This window comes from Cervus elaphus, chromosome 16, assembly GCF_910594005.1.
Source record: "Cervus elaphus chromosome 16, mCerEla1.1, whole genome shotgun sequence".
Classification (NCBI taxonomy): Eukaryota; Metazoa; Chordata; class Mammalia; order Artiodactyla; family Cervidae; genus Cervus; species Cervus elaphus.
The window spans coordinates 7,128,491-7,150,038 of NC_057830.1; the positions used below are offsets into that span (position 1 = coordinate 7,128,491).

Genomic DNA, 21,548 nt, shown 5'->3' on the forward strand with positions numbered 1-21,548 from the left:
GTGCAGTAGAATGTTTATAGGGTGATAATAACTGAAAATTGTCATTTTCATGACTCATGAGAAAGGCACAGGAAGGATCTCTGCATTCACTTTTGTTTCCGCAGTGTCAGTGGCAACACAGCCGAAGCAGTGGAAAAGAGAGGCTCTCCACGGCTTTTGGTGGGGCTCATCTGGATGCTGGATGCACTCTTTGAAAACAGGGGGACTGGAGCTAAAATCTCCTACTCTGACCCAGTTGGCTGTATGACTTAGGACGATTCACCTCCACTCTCAGCGTTCCAGCCTCCTCATCAGCAAAAGGGACGCCCTTATTCTGAGGAAGCAGCGTGGCGGGAAGGGTAAACAAAATCATTTGACAAAAGGGCCCTTAGCACAGAAGCTGGTCCAGTTGGGTGCCTGATAAATGAAATAATTTCACGGTCAAGTGTGCAGACTTTGCTTGGGTACTGTGAATCTCATCTCTGCTTTTCCCAGCTATGTGACCTTGGGCAAGCTATTTAACCTCTCTGAACCTCTACACAACTGAGATCAACATCATTTATGTCACCGGGTTCCTGGGAAGATGGACCTAAGTTTCAAATTAATGACATCGGTGACAACAGCGGCAGCATTAGCAAGTGTATACGTATCACCTACTAGGTATCACTTATAAAATGTTTTACCTACTTAACCTCATTTCATCTTAACAACTGTGAGAGGCAGGGACTATTACTAACCCATCTCACTGATGAGCAAACTGAGGCACAGAGAAAATTTATTTGGACCTTGCTTCTCACCCAAAATCCATGTCCATAATCATGAATGGTATGTGTCATGATGCCAGTACTAAGCATGATACCCATTCTAGCTGACAGACCACCACCATTATCACCACCTCCATGACTACCACTAACACTTCTCTTTCCTTCTTTTAAAGACAGGTCTTCAAGTTAAAAGAAGTTTTATTTCAAGAAGGTATTTTGGCGACAGTCACTATGTTTTCCATAGAGGGAGGTCTGAAAAACTATGTATGGCCAGGAGATGTTTTATTTTTTCCTTACTTCAATTTTTTTTTTTTGGTAAGGTGAGAGGTGGGTCATCTATTACGATTTCACGTTGTTAGAAAAATAATAATAGACACAACTCCCAGCAGGGCCCATGCTTCCGCCTCTTCCCCTCCCCCTACCAGATGCTATTTTCCCCTTTAGTCAGTGGTGTTCTAAACTCTCATCAGAATATCCACCAAGAAGACACAGCGATTCATCTTCTTGTTTTCCTTTCTCGCCTTGGCTGGGAGCAGGCCAGGGCAGCCTGACAGAGGGGCCACAAGGCGCGGTGACCCCCGCCCCTCCCAGGGGCTGGTGGGGAAATGGATTGATCCCTCCTCCCCCCGCCCCCTTATCTGTGCACAGATAATTTAGTTATTGGCCCTGGCTCTAGGACAGGGCTGGGAATGCTGTGTCCTGACCAGAGACAAAGTGAGGCTAATGGCAGGGAATGGGGGAGAGGAGCTGGGAGGGGAGGGGCTGAGAACGAGAGCCAGGCTGGGAATCGTGTGTGTTTGTGTCTGCAAAAGACGACGTGGGGATCCGTTTGCTTTGTTTGCTTAACTATATATTAGCCTCAAGCAGGATCTGAAACCCCAAAACCCTTAAATGGATGTTTGACAAATTGAGGATTCCTCACTGTCAGACAGGGGAAGGGAGCTTTTTGACCCTCAGCACGCTCACTCTCATTTCACCAAGGGAGAGGCTGACGCCCCCCAGGGGAGATCCCAAGCTGCAACCCAGGCTCTCAAGTCTGAGCTGAGACCCCAGCTCTCCTGAAGAACCCGGGGCAGTAAATCAACATGGCACGAAGAGCTTTCTACAATCACAACCCCTATAATGGCTTAAATGTCATCTCCGAAGGTAGCATGTTTCCAGCACCCACTGGAGATATATGACTGAGTATGACCCCTATTGGGGATGCTTCCCATTTTGTCTGACTAATTTGACCATTACCTCCCCCTCTTCAGCCTTTATCAGCAGCCTGTCTGTAGTTTATGACTCAGTGCTTTAGACACAGAATTCCCAACTCTGCGAACAATGCCTCCAGCCAGAGCCGCTCCGGGTGGGGTGCGGAGAGTTATCAGTTTATTGATGATACCACATTTTTTTTAACCGAAAACCTCAGGCCTGGGGTATGTTATATGTGAAAAGGGGGAGAAAGGACAAGATAATTTCCACATTGCCGGGGACGCAGCCTCATTGCCTAAGAGGTCTTGTGGGTGGTGCTCCTATTAACAAGCAACTTATTATGTGTTGGGGATGAGGGCTCTGGGGGTGGGACAGTGGGGAAGGGAAGTCCCGGGCTGTTGCATAAAAACACATTGGCACCTTGGGAATCCTTCCGGATGTGTGGGCTTCTGCAGCGTGAATGAGAACGCCACCATAAATCTGCCACCCACCCTCACGCTGCTGGTGCCAGAGCCAGGGAAAACATCAGCCCGGCTCGATGGTCAGCGACAAGAAAACAAATAAGGAGGAAAGGAAGGGGGGAAGAAAGCGTGGAAAGAAGAAAGGAAGGGAGGGAGTGAGGGGTCATTCAGCTAGGGAGGCAGAGCTGCCTCCGAGAGAAGGCAGAGAGGCTCTGTGCTTAGTCTGGAGATAGAATCACAGTTCTTTGAGATGAGTCACCTTGGACAAGTGAAGGCATCCTGTGTGTATGCTCTGGGCTCAGTCTTGTCAGAACTCTTCACAAAACCCCAAGGACTATAGTCCACCAGGATCCTCTGTCCATGGGTTTTTTTCAGGCAAAAACACTGGAGCAGGTGGCCATTTCCTATTCCAGGAGATCTTCCCGACCCAGGGATCGAACCTGCGTCTCCTGCATGGGCAGGCGGATTCTTTACCACGACGCCACCTGGGAAGCCCCTTCGGGCATCCTAGCAGGTCTCAGATCCCTCATCTGGATGTAAGACACCTCCCACAGGCTCACCTTAAACAAAGGTGCATGACATAGGGCAGGCTGCCTGGTGAGTACCCACACGTGGTGGGCGGTGCAGATATTCACCCCCATCCCAACGCTCACCGAGGGAAGTACTGGGGAATGTGCACCAAACACATTCAACTTGCTGGGAACAGGGCTGGACCTCACCGCATCTGATGACAACAACATTCAGTAGGGCTTCTAAGCGACAATCAGCAGAAACCAACTTTGGCCAAGTCAGGCAAAACAAGCAAACAAGAATTATCTATTCAAAGAATATTGGGTACTGATGGAAGACTCCCTGGGAGGGCTGGAGAGTGTTCTGAAGGCTGATTTTGAGCTCACGGGGAAGCCCCAGGACTGTTCTTGCGAAGACATCTCAGAGCTGTGGCTGCACAAAGTCATCTCCGCACGACTGCTGGGTGCTGTCAGTGGTCCTTTGGAAACACGTGGGTTGTGGCCGCTCCTACCATCTTCATCAAATGGGTTTGCTTTGATGAATCAGAGTCCCTATGTCTTCTGATTCATCCTCGGGCTGATGTGTCTGATTGGTGATCAGGGGAGAGGGTAGGTCAGGTGCCCACATTCAGTTACAAGGAGGACTGGGGGTCAGAGGTGCTGCCATTACTAACTTCTTTTCTTTTTTATTAAGTCTTTATTGAATGTGTTACTCTATTGTTTCTGTTTCATCTTTTGGTTTCCCTGCCACTAGGCATATGGGATCTTAGTTTCTCCAGCAGGGACTGGACCCACACCCTCTGCACTGGAATGCAGAGTCTTAACCACTAGACCGCCAGGGAAGTCTCTGCATTACCAGCTTCTGTGGTGGGGCTCTGCCTCACTATTATTACAACAAGGAGACTTCTTTCCTAAATCTGGGAAAGGGATTGAAATAATGTGTCCACAAATATTGGTAAACATCTTCCGCAATGAAGTCCCAGGCCTGCTCCCATTTTCAGGATGAGAACACTGAAGCTCAGCCAAGGCCACATGTCTAAGTCATGGTGTCAACCCAAGTTAAGTCTCATTCAAGCCTGTTCTTCTGGCTAACACCTTGACCAGCGTCTTGACATGTGTCATGATGAGAACAACATCCACCCCAGCAACGCCTCCCACATTCCAGTCCCATTTCTCTGACTCATCTGAGCTGGATCTTTTGGGAGCCACAGATTCACTGTCTGTTTTTCTGTTATTCTTCTTAGAGGAAGATGTTTTTCTTCCTCTAAAGCCATGGAGTCTGTTCTTGGAATGTAGTTCCTAGGCGCCGGGATCTCTGGACAGACTCCTTTCTTCCTGGAATGTCCTGTCCCTCGGAGTGCCTAGGATGGACTCCTACATGGTGAGGTGGGGGTGACTAACTGAGGTGCCTCCTCTTACACAGCCACAGTCAACAGGCAGGGGGAATGCAGAGCCTTCCCTGGACGCTGTCCACACCACTGACAGTTCTGTATTCCATTCCATTAATTCACTAAGTGAACTGTTCCCCAGCAGTATGTTCCTTGCTCACACTCCCAAAGCTCTACCAGACCAAGAGCTGTCTGGTAAAAAAAATATTTTGCAGGAAGCTCCTCACCATGAGCCCTAGAGTCAGACTCTCTGGGTGAAAGTCCCAGCTCTACCACTTGACTGCATATCCTTAGTTCACCTCCCCACGCCTCAGCATCCTGGTTTGTAAATGAAGGGTACTTGAAAGAGTTCTTAGGAGAATGACACTTTAGAAATGTGTCCAGCATATGATAGGTGTTCAATACATGTCATCAGCAACAGCAGAACATTTAGGATCTACTGGGGAATAATCGTATGGGAAGCAGATCGAGGGCCTTCTCTGGTGGTACAGTGGCTAAGAATCCATCTGCCAATGCAGGGGACGCGGATTCCCTTGGTCCGGGAAGATTCCACAGGCCAGGGGGCAACTAGGCCCATGAGCCACAACTCCTGAGTCCACGTGCTGCCCAAAGCCCGCGTGCCTGGAGCCTGTGCTCTGCAACAAGAGAGGCCACTGTCATGAGGAGCCCCCGCTCGCCACAAACAGAAAACGTCTGCACACAGCAACAAAGGCCTAGTGAGACCATAAAAAGATAAATAAATAAATTCTTAAAAAATAACAATATAAACTAGATCCGGAGGTTCCAAGTCTCATCCTCTTGGTAACGTCCTCATCTTCACTCTTACCCCTCTTAAGTATTTCAGTGAACACAGCTTGAAAATCAGGGTCTGTTCCAGTTACTTGGGCCAAAGTGTAGGTGGGGAAGCAATGCCTCTAGAGGTAAAGCAAGAGAGGACCCGACTCTGAGTCTGCCAGGCCCCACTTCTGTAGGTATAAAATGCAGTTATTTTTTCTAAGAAATGGTGAACCATGCCATAATGTTCATCTCCTCTTTGCACTAGTCTCTAGCAACCAATAATATCAGAGACCCAAAATCTGTGGACCAAGAAATGTCATCTGTAATGAGCCAAATAAATATTTTAGGCTCTTCAGCCCCTGGGGTCCCTGTTGCAACTACTCAGCTCTATGGTTGCAGCAAAAAAGCAGCCACAGATAATGAAAGACGGGTGCACTGTGTTCTAGCACTTCCCAGGTGGTGCAGAATCCATCTACCGATGCAGGAGATGCAAGAGACATGGGTTTGATCCCTGGGTCTGGAAGATCCCCTGGAGGAGGGCATGGCCACCCACTCCAGTATTCTTGTCTAGAGAATTCCATGGACAGAGGAGGCTGGCGGGCTACAGTCTATGGGGTCACAAGGACATGACTGAGCATCCTGTATTATTGCATTCTGGGTTATTCGCTCAGTCGTGTCCGACTCTTTGCGACCCCGTGGACTGCTGTAGCCTGCCAGGCTCCTCTGTCCATGGGATTCTCCAGGCAAGAATACTGGAGTGGGTTGCCATTTCCTTCTCCAGGGGATCTACCCAACCCAGGGATCAAACTCAGGTCTCCCACGTTACAGGAGGACTCTTAATAGTCTGAACCACCAGGGAGGCCCCTGGTACATTCTAGAAAACTTTATTTACAAATACAGGCAGTAGACCAGTTCCAGCTCATGGACTGTAACTTGCAGACCTGTTCCACAGACCCTACCATCCTAACTTCACCACGTTCTAACTCTGGCCAGAAGCCCTTGAGCCACATGCCATCTTAATGCTAGTAAAATGGGTGGACATCGTCCAGCAGGATCTGAGTGTACTCCTGGGTGTCATGAGGATGATGTCCATGGTGAGAGATGGTTCGAGCAGAGCTCACGATTATGAGAAATAGTCACACACTTTGGAAACCACACAGTAGAAGTGCAGGTAAGGCTTTTAGAGACCACCTAATATAATCCTTTCAATTTATGGGAGGTCAGTCAGAAGTCCAGACTAGGGAGGTGACTTGGCCAGTTTCACCTAACATGTTCTCAGCATCGCTGGGACCAGAGTGCCTGGTTTTCTGACATTTAATCCAAGGCTCTTCCTACCAGACCACTAGGTTCATATCAAGATTTTATGAATCGTACTCAAATCAACAGATAGAGAGGGAAAAAAATCTGCACTTTAAATACCGACGTCCCTGCCTGGAAACTCTGCTGTCCTTCCCCCCTCCGTGTCTTCCTTTTCTTCCATCTACGAACAGGTGTGGGGCGCCTCTATTGTGTTGCTCAGCCCTCACTTGGTGCCAAGGAGAAAGTAAGTGGTCAATAAACATGTTTGAGAATGGAACACACCGTAAATGATATGTGGTAAAGAGCTCACAGCATGCCAGGAGGAGGGAGGTCTAAAAGCTGCCTGTGAGGTGCTGCAAAGAGAAGAACCAATGACATTTCCTCCCCTCCAGTCCTCCAAGAAAACTGCCTTTCAGAGAGAAATCTTCCCACCAAGGGCTTCCTCCTTTCCTTAGATGGAGCACCTCTGTCTTTTGTACTTGCAAATGAATTGTGATTAGTTTTCACCTCCAGCCCAGGGGATTAGCCAGGGGACCTTTGATCTTCAGGTATCGATTTGCATCTTAAAGGAAGCATGATCTCATCTGGGCCAGCTCAAAATTCCATCCCTGCCCCCCAACCCTTGTCTGTTTACCAGCCCCCCACCCCCAGGCTGACCAGGGGCCTCCCAAGTGGGGCTAAAACAACATAACCAACCAGACTCCTGGAGAAGGCGGAGGAAAACAAATTTCCCATCTGACTCCTTGAAGGTGGGAAAAGGACATTTGCTTTCTAAACATGGGCTGGTCTGCGATTCCTCTTCCTCAAGTCAGAGAGCCTGGATCCTGGCTGGAGGCCGTGGAGGAAAATGAACTGAGCTTGTGTGCAAGAATCAGACAAGATCAGGTCCAAGTCCTGGTTCTGTCTTCAAGCCTAACTTGTGTGACTCTGGACACGTTTCACAAGCTCTCTGGCTTCTGTGTTTTTCTCATCTCTAAAGGAAGAATAAAAGCCTTAAACATCTACACAAATAATAACCATCCCAGACGGCTGGCATGAAGAAGAGCAGTCAGTGTAAGATGAAGCTAGATCAGAAGGGTTATCCATTACCACCGTCACCTATGAGAACATACGCTCCAGGAGGGCAGAATGCCTGCCCTCTGTCTGTCTGTTTCCTTGGCTGTGCTCACTAGTGCCTAAAACAGTGTCTGGCTCCCAGGAGGCACTCAATACATATGCGTAATAGAAAGGAGTGAATCATCATTTAGTTATAACCATTGCTATTCTTCTAACTGACCAGCCATCCGGCACCGTCCACTTCTTCAGTGAGGCCCAGAGAAAGGGCAGACTTACCAATACAGTTGAAGGAGACTTCCTGCCGACAGAAGAGGGAGCAGCCATCCCCATTGATCTTATTCATGTCATCACACTCTTCACCTTGGCTTCTGCAGAACGGATATGGAAGGAAAATTTGTCACATCAGCTTCAGAAACCCAACGGGACATGGAAAAGCCTGCTGGGGGCTAGGAACGTTTTGGTTAGGTCTCGGGCAGGTCCCTTCTTCCCCTGTCTGAGTTTCTGTTTCTTCCAAATGAGGTGCGTGCAAGGTAAATTTGTGAGGTCCTTATGTTTGTCTTACTGGGAGTTTCTGATGGCAAAGTAGAATTCCTGCTTCAGACTCATTCGCTGAGATCTCCTCTGTTAAGTTAGTAAGTCAGAGGGGAGGAAGAAGAGGATGAATCAATGAACCAGACTTTGCTACTGTTTCTGGAAAATCGCACTTCCACTCTAAGATGGGGGATTGAAGGGAGTTTTGGGGTTTTGAAGGCAATGGCACCCCACTCCAGTATTCTTGCCTAGAAAATCCCATGGACGGAAGAGCCTGGTAGGCTGCAGTCCATGGGGTTGCGACAAGAGTTAGACATGACTGAGAGACTTCATTTTCACTTTTCACTTTTATGCATTGGAGAAGGAAATGGCAACCCACTCCAGTGTCCTTGCCTGGAGAATCCCAGGGATGGGGTCGCACAGAGTCGGACACGACTGAAGTGACTTAGCAGCAGTAGCAGCAAGGTATAAATGCTGTTCTTCATTGTGCCCTGCTCCGGCCCTTCTGTCATAACCCCAGTGCACATAAAGGTAGTTTTGTCTCCTACACACATTCAGGTATCTGATCTTTATTAGATCAGAGAACACCGCCTTCTCTGTTGGCTGTGTCATTTCATGGTAACAAGAACTCTAAGGCCTGGGACCTACACTGCTAGGAAATAAAAACGCCTCCCCGTACTTTTTAAGGAATTATTTCCATCACTGAAGGATGAATTTGCAGTCGTTAGGATGGGCAGAAAATGAGCCACATTCTCTGAATTGGATCTAGAAGAGAAAGAGGATTAACAACTGAAAGACTGGATGTGTTACCACTTTCTGGAAAATTCCCATCCCTTTAGTCACAGAAACTTGGGTTTAGAGCCCTGTGTTCCCAACTAATTGTGTGACTTTGGACAAGTCCCTTAGTAGGGCTCTCCAACCTCTGGCACCTAATGCCTGATGATCTGAGGTGGAGTTGATGCAATAATAATAGAAATAAAGCACACAATAAATGTAATGAGCTTGCGTTATCCCTAAACCATCTCCCATCTCCCCAGTCCATGGAAAAAGTGTCTTCCATGAAACCTGTCCCTGGTGCCAAAAAGGTGGGGGACCGCTGGTTAATCTCCCTCTGATCTTTTTATCTTTGACAATTTACATCAACAAAAATTGAAAACAAACTTTCCATTGTTTAGCCACAGTAAGCACATTTCAAGTCCTCAATAGCTGGATGGAGCGAGTGGCAACTGGATCAGAGAGCACAGAATCTACTTCCACTATTATAGAAAAATCCCCTAAACAGTGTTCTTCTGGGTGTTGAGTCTGTTTTCTCATGGGTTAAAATGGAGATAATTACACCTGCTCCTTAGTGTCGGCGTAAACATGGGAGGTAACTTAAGGTGGCGGGCCAGGTTTGCTGCACACAGCGGACGGTCAGCCACAGTCCCCACGCCCACCCATCTGTCCTGGGATGTCTCCGGAGAGGCTGTGGCAGTTGTCCCTCTTTCCCCAGAGACCGGCTGGGAGTCCCGGCCTGGGAGGGGCCTCAGACTTTGCCTTTTACCCCGGCAATTAACACGGGGAAACATTTGTTGCTTTTAGGACGTGTCAGAGTTACCAGTATGGGGCCTTGTAATCAGTGCTTATGATGACTAGGACATTGCATTGATCTTTGAAGAGCCCCCCACTTCTCTCCTGCTTGCAAAGCCATTAGCAAGGAATTCTATATTCCAAGCTGGGCCCGTATTCAAGCAAATCTTACACACTGGAAATCAATGATGGCCTTGTGATTCTTAACTATTTCATAGGTTATCTGGGGAGAGATTTTTTTTTTTTTTAACCTGGGCTGGTTTCCCTAAAGCCACAAAGAACACTTCTAACCCTCCTTTCCTCACCACCCAAACAGTACGTTCTATTGGTTTAAGCAAAACATTAGGGTCACCACAAATATCTTCTAGGCATGCCAGATCTATCATTAGATAGACAAGCTCTGAGAAACCTTCTTTGACCTCCCAGGCTAGAGTGGGTGGCCATCTTCTCTGAGTCCAGAGACGAGGGGCTCCATCTATCACAGCGCTTGTCAGATCAACCACCTTTGCCTGTTACTTGAGAGCACCCCGCCCTAGGCTTTAGGAAGTCAAAGGATGTGACAGAGGCTTTGTCATCCTAGCACCCTGACGCCTGGCACAGTGTCTGGGAAAGAGGAGATAGCAGGGAGCTATCCCTTCACTTGTTAGTTCTGCAGTGCCATCAGTCACGGCGAGGCAATGGAAAATCCAGATAAAAATGTGGGTCCTAGGCCTACATCTTGGTTCTGCTCCTTACTGAGTATGTAAGCTTCAGAAAACCACTTTAATCTTTGGGGGCAAGGTGTCTCTTCTGTGAAGTAAGGTAATAAGGCCTATCTCACATGGTTGTTGGAAGGACCCAAGGGGGTTATAGTGTAGCACAGTGCCTCCTGCCTAGTAGAGTCTCAATAAGTATTTATAATTATCATTATAACAGTCATCCACTGCTTTTTTTTCATCAGGGGCCTCACTGAGTGTTGAGCCTATCTGTATTTCTTCGTAAATTCCTTTGCATATATACAGCAAATTAGCATGTATCATCCCATGAAAAATCCAGTTAGTGAAGAAGATAACAGTCCTTCTCACCCTCAAAGTTTTTTTTTTTTTTTGCTTAGGTTAGGTACCAAACAGTTGTTGACATAGTTGGTAGAAAACTGAATGCAACTATTTTGTACCTGCAGGTAATTCAATACCTATTTGACGTCTATGAAGGTTATTAATCCTAGGTATAAAATACTAAAAAACCTTGCTCAGAATGATATTTAAATTACTACTACTACCAGCAGTTTTAGGTCAGTGATGATATTGCTTGCAGTGTTTTATCAGTGTATCTCTGAAAAGTAAAAGTGTTAGTCATTCAGTCCTGTCTGACTCTTTGAGATCCCATGGACTGTAGCCTGCCAGACTCCTCTGTCCATGGGATTCTCCAAGCAAGAATAGTGAGTAGGTTGCCATTTCCTATTCCAGGGGATCTTCCCGACCCAGGGATTGAACTCAGGTCTCCTGCACTGTGGGCAGATTCTTTACCACCTGAGCCATCAAGGAAGCTCTATCTATATCTGATTCCAAAACGGATAGACAGAATTGTAGACCAGTTCCTACACATAGTGAGTTTCTTTTTTATTCCTCTTGCTAAATTAAAAAATCTCAAGTCACAATTATGGGTTGTTGGCAATGACCGTGACTGTTTCCTGGATGTTCTGGATATGTAGCTTAATCACGGACCCACAAAAGATTCAGCACATTCCCTGGAGATGATCTTGTTCACTTGCTCAGGGTTCTATCAGAAAACAGCTGTATCAAAAGCTATAAGTAGATGTCTTCATGTGGAAGGAAACAGTATCTTCCCTTTGCCCAATTTTGTTACATTAAGTGCCTGAAACCATATGTTCATGTTGGATTGTTGCACCTGGATGAGGATCTTAAATGAGGCAATAGCACACCATCAATGTCAATCTCTGACAAGTGTGGAGTTTTATTTTGTATGCTTGAGGAGTCAACTTCTTGGCAATCAGGTGGTTTGCACCATAATTCAACACTTAAAAATCCTTATTATTACCCCCCTCCGTATTGTAATCTAGATAATTCAGCTTTGAAATTATAGGTGCAGGACGTTTAAGACATGGATACATACATACATATATATATATATACACATATATATACATACATATATATATATATATATATATATTCCTGAGCTACATCACTTCAGCAAATCACTTGAAATTGCACAAATATTCAATACTGGTCTTTATCAGTGTTAACAGTAAAGAAAAAACAAAAAAAGTCATTCATTACTTCAAAAACTTGACTTAGTACCCTGCTTGTAGCAGCTGGTTTATTTCAGGGTTTTAGGGGAGCAGTGTCTTGCACATACTGCTATCCTTTTGCACAATAAGTTGGGCAGATGTGGCTCACTGGCCGCATCCGATCATATTCTCGACATCTGCTTTTCCCTTCAGTGCTAAGCCATGATCAGAAGGCAAACTGCTGGCCAGTAGTGGGTGTCTGTGCAAATGTGTATTCATGGACACACTCTTCCTCTGCATCGCTGCATCATCCTAGCTGTGCTCCTAGCTGGTCCTTCCATTCCACAGCAGCTTTCCAGTGTATATCACACACCACAAAATTATGAGCATCCAATTAAATTGCTCTTGACCTCTAGCACGAGTGTCAATGATAAACCAAGGAAACAGTCATTGAGCCCTTTTCTTTCATTATATGAACTATACCTATGAATCGATTCATGTTCTGCACATCAGTGAAACAAATTCCCTTTAAAGTGCCCCTCCCCCTACAGAAATAGTAATTGCAATCCCACGGTGTACAGATACTCTGTGACACCCAATGGTGCCATTTAATGATGGAATTTTGCCAATAGCACGTTGTGTCATCTCCATATGTAACGTTTATTATTAAATCCGCCAATAGTTTTAAAAGTCCCTTAGCAATAGTGTGATTTGCAACTGTGATTGCAAGAAAGAACACAGATTTAGCAATAAGGAGTTTGTGAATGATCCTTGGTCTCTTTTTCATCTTGAGGGCCAAAACTATTTAACTCAGTGACAAGAAATTTTTATGCTTACTCTGGAGGGGAAAAAAAAAAAAAAAAAACCCAAAGATTTCCTTTTTTTTTTCCCAACAATGCAAAAGTCTTGATGGCTTCTCGCCACTCTTTCTCAGTTGTGTAACATCTTGCCCTGTGGACAGGGGATGAATGGACTGATGATCCGATAAAATCCATTTTCTAGACACACAGCTTTGTATCTTCTAATCACACTTATCCTTTCTTTTGGCTGCTCATGTGGAATCTTCACACTTACCGATTCATTTGCCTCCTGTACTTAAAAGTCATATTCAATGTTCACTCTAGAGGGCTGCTTACTATTTATGGTTTCAACATTACAGAAGAGTTGAAATATTTTGCTGTTTCTATGAGACTGACTCGTTTTGTAAATTGTTGATATAACACAATAGAAATAATAAATACACTCAGTTTTAATAAGTGTAAACGGTAACCAGCAAAGAATGTGAAAGTGTTCTCACGTAGGTGCCCTGTATCCTGTTAACTGAATGTGGACTGAGGTGGAAAAAACTAACAGAATCTTTGTAGCTCACAGGAAACAATGAGGAACAAGAGCACCGTGGCAGTCAGTGCGGAATGGTGGCCCTGTGGAAATCTTACATTACTACACATTTGAGAAACGTGTTTGCTCAAAAAAAGAGTCACAGCTTTTCTTCTGAGGCCCGCCAACTACTTGCAGACAAATAGACTTGCAGATTGCTGGGGCTCCCTCACAGCTCACACCCTGAAGGGTAGCCCATAAGCGCTTCTCTTTGGCACCCCGACCACCTTCTGGCCTAATTAGCATTGCCTCCCGTCCTGTCTGTAGCTACACCTACTTACCTCTGAATGATGCCATCACCACAGTACCCACTTCCGTGGATGTATGTGGCAGCAGGTGACGGCTCACTCTCTTCATTTCCTGAAATAGCGATGACCCAATACTGGTACACACTGCCAAGACCGACATCTCTGGAAAACATAAAAACATAAGGAAGACTATCAAGTATACAGAAGCAAGGCTGGGGACAGACAAAATGGACCCTCTTGAGTACATTTCTACTAGTCTGGCTTGTTTTTGATACCACCCACATATTTAATTATTCAATAATTGTTATTTGTTTTTTAGAAATTTTATTGAAGCATAGTTGATTTACAATGTTATATTAATTTCTGTTGTACAGCAAAAGTGACTCCTTTGTACACAGACACACATTCTTTTTCATATTCTTTTCCGTTATGGTTTGTTACAGGAGATTGAATATAGTTCCCTGTGCTATATAGTAGGACCTTGGTGTTCATTCATCCTATACATACTAGTTGGCATCTGATAGTCCCAAGTTTGCAATCCTTCCCTCCCCCATCCCACTCTCCTTTGGCAACCACAAGAATGTTCTCTATGTCTACGAGTCTGTTTCTGTTTTCTTGATATGTTCATCTGTGTCACATGTTAGAATCCACACATAAGTTAGTTATCCAGTAATTTTTCATGTCTACCGTGATTAAGCCACTCTCCCACTTATGATGGGCTATACTAAAATGAGGCATCAACTGACATACGACCACGAATATTACCAGGTGGCGCTAACGGTAAAGAGTCTGCCTGCCAATGCAGGAGACACGAGAGATGTGCGTTCGATCCCTGGCTGGATAGAAAGTGGCAACTACTCCAGTTCTCCTGCCTGGAAAATTCCATCAACAGAAGAGCCTGGTGGGCTACAGTCCACGGGGCCGCCAAGAGTTGGACAGGACTGAATGACTGAGCACTTTTTATTTTTAGTTTAATCTTTAGAATAATCCTGGTGGATAAGAATTAGATGATATATGGCCCATAACGAAGATGTGTTGGAGAATGCCATCTAGGAAGAATAAATGGGATGAGTAAAAGCACAGAGGTGGGAAAGCGCCATGCGGGGTTCTGCGGGCACTGTCTGCTCCACTGCCCTCATTTTAAGATCCGAGCGGAAACCCCACATAAGCAAGCAAGTCCTTTCCTGACGGTTCACAGCCAGTGACTATCCATCTCCCTGCCACTTGCTCCGCACTGTGCCTCTCACTCTTGACTAAAATAATAATAATAGCAGCAGCTATTAAATGAATGGCAAGCCTGGGGCTAAGCACTTTCTGCGTGTTTTCTCATTTGAGAATCAAAACAACACTACATGTATACTAGTAGTTTCATGTTTATTTTACAGATGATGAATCTGAGGCATAAGGAGATTAAGCAACTTGCTTACAACCATATGGCATTAAATTATATCCTGCACTCTGCCTCCCTAATTCCTAGTTCAGGTCTGCTTGAACAATTTCACTCCTTGCAAAGGGAAATCTTGTCCTGCAATTGCAATTCCAGCCTTTGGTTCCTGCTAGATTTCCAGTTTACCTAGATTGCATCTCTTCTCTGCTCTCAAGACCCACCCCCCCCACCAAAGCAATGCCTGTTCCACTTTCCTGGCACCCAACCTTATACCAGATCACCTTCCTCCCCTTCTTATCTCTTCTCAGCTCCTTACTTGAACTCCCTGCCATGGAAGGAACCTGGATACTGGCAATTATCTTCCAGGGCAAAGGTATATTTATCCACATGACCAAATCACCACCCCCATTTCCTTTCTGACCATTTTCAAAGGGAAATGTTATTCTTCTCTTTCATCTCCCTCTGCACCAATTAATTACTTTTTAATAATAAAAATGTGCCATGGGAAAAAAGAAAGCACAAAATGGTAATGAAGAGAATTCCTATCAGATTCCAGAGTTGGGGTGAGGGGGGATTCATAAACAAAAGGATGGTGTCAAAAAATCTCAAGTCCCCCTGCCCATCTGTTGTTTCAGCTGCTGCTCGGGCTGGGGCTGTTTGGATAAGGCCAGTAAGATAACAGGTGCAGCGACAACTGACAGTATCTCCTGACTCTCAACACAATGAGGAGCCAGAGTTTATGAGCACTGAAGGAGGCTGCCGAAGAACACAACCCTTCTGAGAATGCTGGACTTATGACCCAAGAGAGAGCTTGTTTCAGCACTGCTGGAGCAGGTTAAGAATATTGAGGGTAGACCAGAAGTCCCTGGAGATTCCAGCCGCGCTCTGCCAATGAAAACTAAGTAGGCAAAATGCATAAAAATCTTGAGATATTATATGTATAACTGTATGAATAGTGGTTGCCTTGTAAACCTCTGGAATGCTAATTTGTTGATATAATTAGAGGCTTTTATAAAAGTTTATTGGATATTTGAACCACCTCTAGACCAGTGAATGTATACATTTTCAGACGGTGCTACTGAAACTGGAATATTGGGGCAGGGGGAAGAATGGCTTTCCCAGGAGATGCATGAAGGCCCGAGATAAAGATGACATGAGCTCTATTGTACATTTATTTTGCTTTGAAATATGGAGGCTGGGACTTCCTGGAGGTCCAGTGGCTAAGAATCCGCCTTGCAATACCTGGTCAGGGAACTAAGCTCCCACAGGCCCCAGAGCACCTAGGTTCACACACAGCAACTACTGATCCTGTGCACTTTGAAGCCCACTCAGCACAACTAGAAAGTGCACGTGCTACAAACAAAAGATTCCACATGATGGGTTAGGGTTAGGGTAAGGGCAAAGATCCGGCATGCCACCACTAAGGCTTGACACAGCCAAATCAATAAAATTAAAAAAAAATAAAAATAAAAAATATGGAGGTATGTTTTACATTAAACAAGTATGGCCCAATTAGGGAATAAAATTAAAAAAAAAAAATTTCTACAGGCTACCTCCCAGGCTACTGGGGGCATATGGTCACTGTCTGAAGCAGATGGCGCACTTCGGTGGAAAAGCGTGAGACTGTGAAGAGTACGTCTCTATCTTGTGCTTTTTCATTCATGGTGTGCACCCAAATGACCTATGCCTGATGATATTTAGGGGCTCTGCTGATATTTGTGACTGCTTTCTCCCCCACCTTGCCTGGGCTCCTCCCCTCCCCCCTCCTCCTCCGTCTCAGCAAACACCACTTGGAGGTGAGCAGACACATGTGTCCATCCTGGCTTCCTCACTTGCTCGCTGAGAAGTCATAGGCGGGGGTTCCAGTGCTCCGAGCCTATTTCAAATTAGTCAGAAGCCTGGTTTCACAGCATTTTCCCACAGGTTGAACGTGAGGGCACATAAAGCACCTATGTGTCCAGCCAACGATAAATAGTTAACTAATGTTAACCTGTTACTCTTAGAGCTAAATTATCAACATTCTCATCCACTGAGAGCTTTGCTGTGCTCTCTTTACCCGAAGGAATGGAGAAACAGATAACTATATATAAACTTGGTTCGGTAAACCCATGAAGATGAAAAAAACCATCATCTATCCTATGCGTCATGGTTCGATGGAAACTCTCTTTTCTGCCACAGTGCTTGGCTAGAACCCTCAGGGCATGTGGTTCTCACACATTCTCTCTCTCTAGGTGGCTGTTTCAAGTTTTGAAATTTCTGGATCCCAGGTTTGTCTTTGCCCTGGGGCAAAATTGATTCCCCAGTAACTTCCACCACTGTCCTTCTTATTACCTGCAGGCATTACACAGAAAGTATCTGATGGGCGGAGAAACCTTAATACCCTCCTTCTAAACAGTGCATGCATGGCACATGCATGATTATCTCTCAGAAGCCTGAGAGTGGCTCTTTGAGGCAGGGGTTGTTATCACAAGTTTTCACATAGGTAATTAGAAGCCATTCCCTTCATTAAAAGGTAGAGAAGGGAAATCATGGCAAAAATGCTATGAAAAAGATGATATTTCTCCACTTAAGAATTCTTGTGATAAAACTATATTTTCTCCAAGTTAAAGTCACAATAGTGCTAAATCAGGGCTCTTTTCTCAAGAGCCTAAGATAGAAGAGCTTCCCTGGTAGCTTGGAAGGTAAAGTGTCTGCCTACAATGTGGGAGACCCGGGTTCAATCCCTGGGTCAGGAAGATCCCCTAGAGAAGGAAATGGCAACCCACTCCAGTATTCATGCCTGGGAAATTCCAAGGACCGAGGAGCCTGGTGGGCTACAGTCCATGGGGTCGCAAAGAGTCGGACACGACTGAGCAACTTCTCTTCTTCTCTTCTAAGGTAGAAGAGAATTTTTTGAGAAGGACAGGTTATGGCTTCTGAAGGCTTTGCTGGAGGTTAGGACCTATTTCACGGTTGGCCTAAAAGTAGGACATTTATGTCAGCTTGTTCCTTTCAGCTGCTCTGAAAACCATCTGGAAAGTCTTAATGCTGCCACTGGAACCCCTTCCCCTCCTGAGTCTCCCACATCCAAGCAGACCCTAAGCCTTGTCAACAAGCCCATCCAACAGTTACCATGTCTTTCCCTGTGCATCCTTGCGACCACCTACATCCCAACCTTGACAGCTCTGGCTCGCCCTCTTGCCTCGAGCATCTCCCCTTTCCAGCCTCGCCAACACCATCAGAATATTCTTAGATCCAAAGCTACTCTCCAGCTCAAAACCTCTCCATGTAGGGCAGTGATGGGAACACGCTTCCACCTGAAACTTCCTATTTCTCTTGTTTAAAACTAAAATTTTACCACTTCATCTGAAACACAATCAGTTTCATCACTTCTGATTTCTCTCATAGAGTTCCGAGTGCCAGTTTATTTGAAAGCTAACCTCCACCAGAATTCAATCATTAATGCATCACATCTCAGATTAATTTCAGGCTTTTAGCTAGTAAGTTTAAATGGCAGGATTTAAATATGATGAGATTGTTTGGCTAGTTTTGAAGGGTGGCTTGTTTTGAATCCTTGGTATGACTTTTTTTTAATGTTTTTATGCTTAACCATCATTGTTTCACAAATATCTCAAATGACACATTTGCCTTAGGTTAGCATCTATGGCAATTAGAAATAAAAACACTGACATTTCTAAGTGGCATGATTTTTCAGTCCTTTTCCCCAGAAATGTATTGATGGTGATGTGTATCAAATCTGAAGCACAACCTAAAAGTAAATTTAGTTATAGATTATAAAATCACTATCTTAAGAAAATATATGTTATTAAGGAGTCTAAACACACCATGACCTAGCTTTTGGCAAAAATGTCAATTTCTTAAAATGTTGGTGTGTAATTAGTATCATGACAGGTCAATTAAAAACCCTTCTGAAATCTACAAGCAAGTCACTTTCTTCCTCTCAGCCTGTTTTCCTACCTTTTAATTAAGACGTATGATTCTTGTCCCCTACCACTGTGAAGATAAAATGAGAACTACACAAGTACAATAGGAGAAAGAGGGCAGGGGACATCATCTCACAATGGAAATACCCCATTTTGCTTGCTCCAGGAAATTCTCTCTGAGCCTCTCGACTCCTCCGTATCGACGTCCTATTGTTTCCATATTATAGCATCCATTTATCATACACACTCTCTCTATAGTCCGTGTAACTGAACTGTATTATACTTTTTTGATACCCTAGCTTCTGCAATAATTATAGCAATTGTAGTTTCCATTTGTTGGGTATTTATCACATGCCAGGCACTATGCCTGGCACCTCATACGAATAACATCATTGAAGCAAAACAGCCGTCCCTTGAATATTTACCATGAACAGTTTTTAGCTGAGGAGACAAACACCTAGAGAGGTTAAGCTACCTGCCCGCAGTCACACTGCTTTTGTCACAGGACAGAAACTTAAGCGAGTCTGTCTAATGCCATCCCAAGACTCTGCTCTCTGGAGGTGAAGACCCCGGCTGTGACAAAGCAGAGAAGACAGCAGAGGTGAAGAGATAAAGTTTTTGAATCATGTAGCATCCGCATACAAAGACTAGTTGGAAAGTTCTAGAAGTCAGGAGAGACACACATCCTCTTAAACACCACAGCTGACTCACTCATCATGGGCGAGCCATGCCTCCTTCTCTGATCATCCATTTCTTCGTCTACAAAATGGGAATCTGGGAAGAATGTGACAAGCAGCCCTAATTTAACGAGGAATGTGGTGTTGCATCTTCCTGCCACAGGCTTTTCTACAAGCTAGAAGCTGCCTCAGCACTTAAAATTCTGTGCTGAGAAGGATGTAGTTCTAAATCTGCCACCCAGATTGACTAAGCTGGGAGACACGGTGTGGGGGACCACCTAGGATGCCTCTGGCTCAGGAACAGCCCGAGTATTCCAGGGCTGCCTTGGGCTAAGGATAAGAGGGTAATCCCTGGATGCTTCATACACCAGCTTCCAGCCACGGGAAGAGAAGGAAACAATCACTTTTGGAGCCTGAGATGATGTGCCCAGGCACACTATACATACCATTAGTATTGTGTTGATTAGAAAATATATTAATCACATAGAAAAATACAAGGAACATTATAACAAATCCCCTTAGACTTACCACCCAGCTTTGTCAAATTAAAACATTTTGCCATGTTTTCTTCCTCTTTTCTTTTTGGTGTAAAAGAAATAAAACATACTGTTTTGTATTTTTTGTTTTCAATCAACCATCTCTCTCTCACATGAGTGTTTTTATATTTCTTGTGCCTATGTGTTGCTCTGCATGTTTTAAACTTCCTAGGTGTTTTAATACTACATTTATCATTGTGTAGCTGTTTTTTTTAAACCCAGCATTGTTTTTGAGATCACACATATTGATCATATAGATCAATGCAGTAATATACTTCCTTTGAGCATTCTTTTCCTGATAGGCACCCAGATTATATCTCTGTCATTATTACTATCATCGTTGGTAATCTTTTTATTTGTTATTTCCAATAACATTGCTATAAACATACATGTTCACATTCCTTTGCACATAAAGCATGAATGTCTGTAGGAAATACATCTAAAGTGGTATTACTAGGCTGAAGATAACTGCATCTTCAACTTTATTCAGTTCAGTTCAGTCGCTCAGTCGTGTCCGACTCTTTGTGACCCCATGAACCGCAGCACGCCAGGCCTCCCTATCCATCATCAACTTTATTAGATATTGCTAGATTACTCTCCAAGAGTGTACCAATTAACACACCTACTAATAGATTTTCCATTGTTCCAGGTCCCGGGCAGCATTAGATTCTACCAAACATGTAACTTTGTAGCTAATCTGATGGGTATTAAATGATATTTGGGCTTCCCTCGTGGCTCAGATGGTAAAGAATCTGCCTGCAATGCAGGAGACGTGGGTTCAATCCCTGGGTTAGAAAGATTCCCTGGAGAAGGCAATGGCAACCCATTCCAGTACTCTTGCCTGGAAAATCCCATGGACAGAGGAGTCTGGCGGGCTGTAGTCCATGGGGTCACAGAGTCAGACATGACTGAGAGACTAACGCCTTAGGGGCTTCCCTGGTGGTATTATTCCACTTTGCCTTTCCCTGATTGCCAACAAGCCTGAGTGCCATTTCATGTGTTCGTTGACAACATGTGTTTCTACCTGTGTTGACTGATTGTTCATCACTCTGGCCTATTTTAAATTGGGTTATTTTGTCTTTATTGATAAGCCATGCATTTACAGATACTGGATACTGAGCCTTTGCAATTTTTTTTTTTCTTTCTCATTCTGTTTAGGTTGTTTTGTTGAATAAAAATTTTTAATCATTTCTTTCATGATTTGGCCTTTTGTTGGCTTGTTAAATAAACATTTCTTTGCTCCAAGGTATTCACAAACACAAATTAAAGTAGTCTCCCCTATTTTTTTTTCCAATAGTTTTAGTCTTTATTTCTACATGTATGGCTTCAATCAACCACAAACAGTTTTTAAGATGATGGTGGTAAGGATTGTTTCCCCCCAAATAGAGATGAATCATTTGTCTGACATTATTTATGTAAAACTTAATCCTTTCACTACTGAATTGTGGCACATTCTTTGCCGTATATCATTCAGAACTTAGATAAGCTTTCTTTTTCGGTGGGGGATAGTTATCTTGTTTCATTAGTTTATTTTTTTCCTGTTATCTTATCAATAGCAGTTTGTCTTAATTTCCATAGTTTTAGAAAAGTCTTGACTTATCTACAAGTCCACTCTATACTTTGGTTTTCTCCATCAAAAGACC

The 21,548-nt window shown here is 44.4% G+C and overlaps 1 protein-coding gene across 1 annotated transcript in view; it reads right to left on the reverse strand.

The window, feature by feature from the left end:
• PAPPA (pappalysin 1) overlaps positions 1–21,548 on the reverse strand; it is a 253,037-nt gene that overhangs the window by 124,580 nt on the left and 106,909 nt on the right. The window contains exons 8-9 of the mRNA XM_043927830.1: positions 13,416–13,544; positions 7,704–7,795 (exon numbers count right to left, since the gene is read on the reverse strand). Of these exons, the coding sequence (XP_043783765.1) occupies positions 7,704–7,795; positions 13,416–13,544 (221 nt within the window). The remainder of the gene's footprint in view (positions 1–7,703; positions 7,796–13,415; positions 13,545–21,548) is intronic.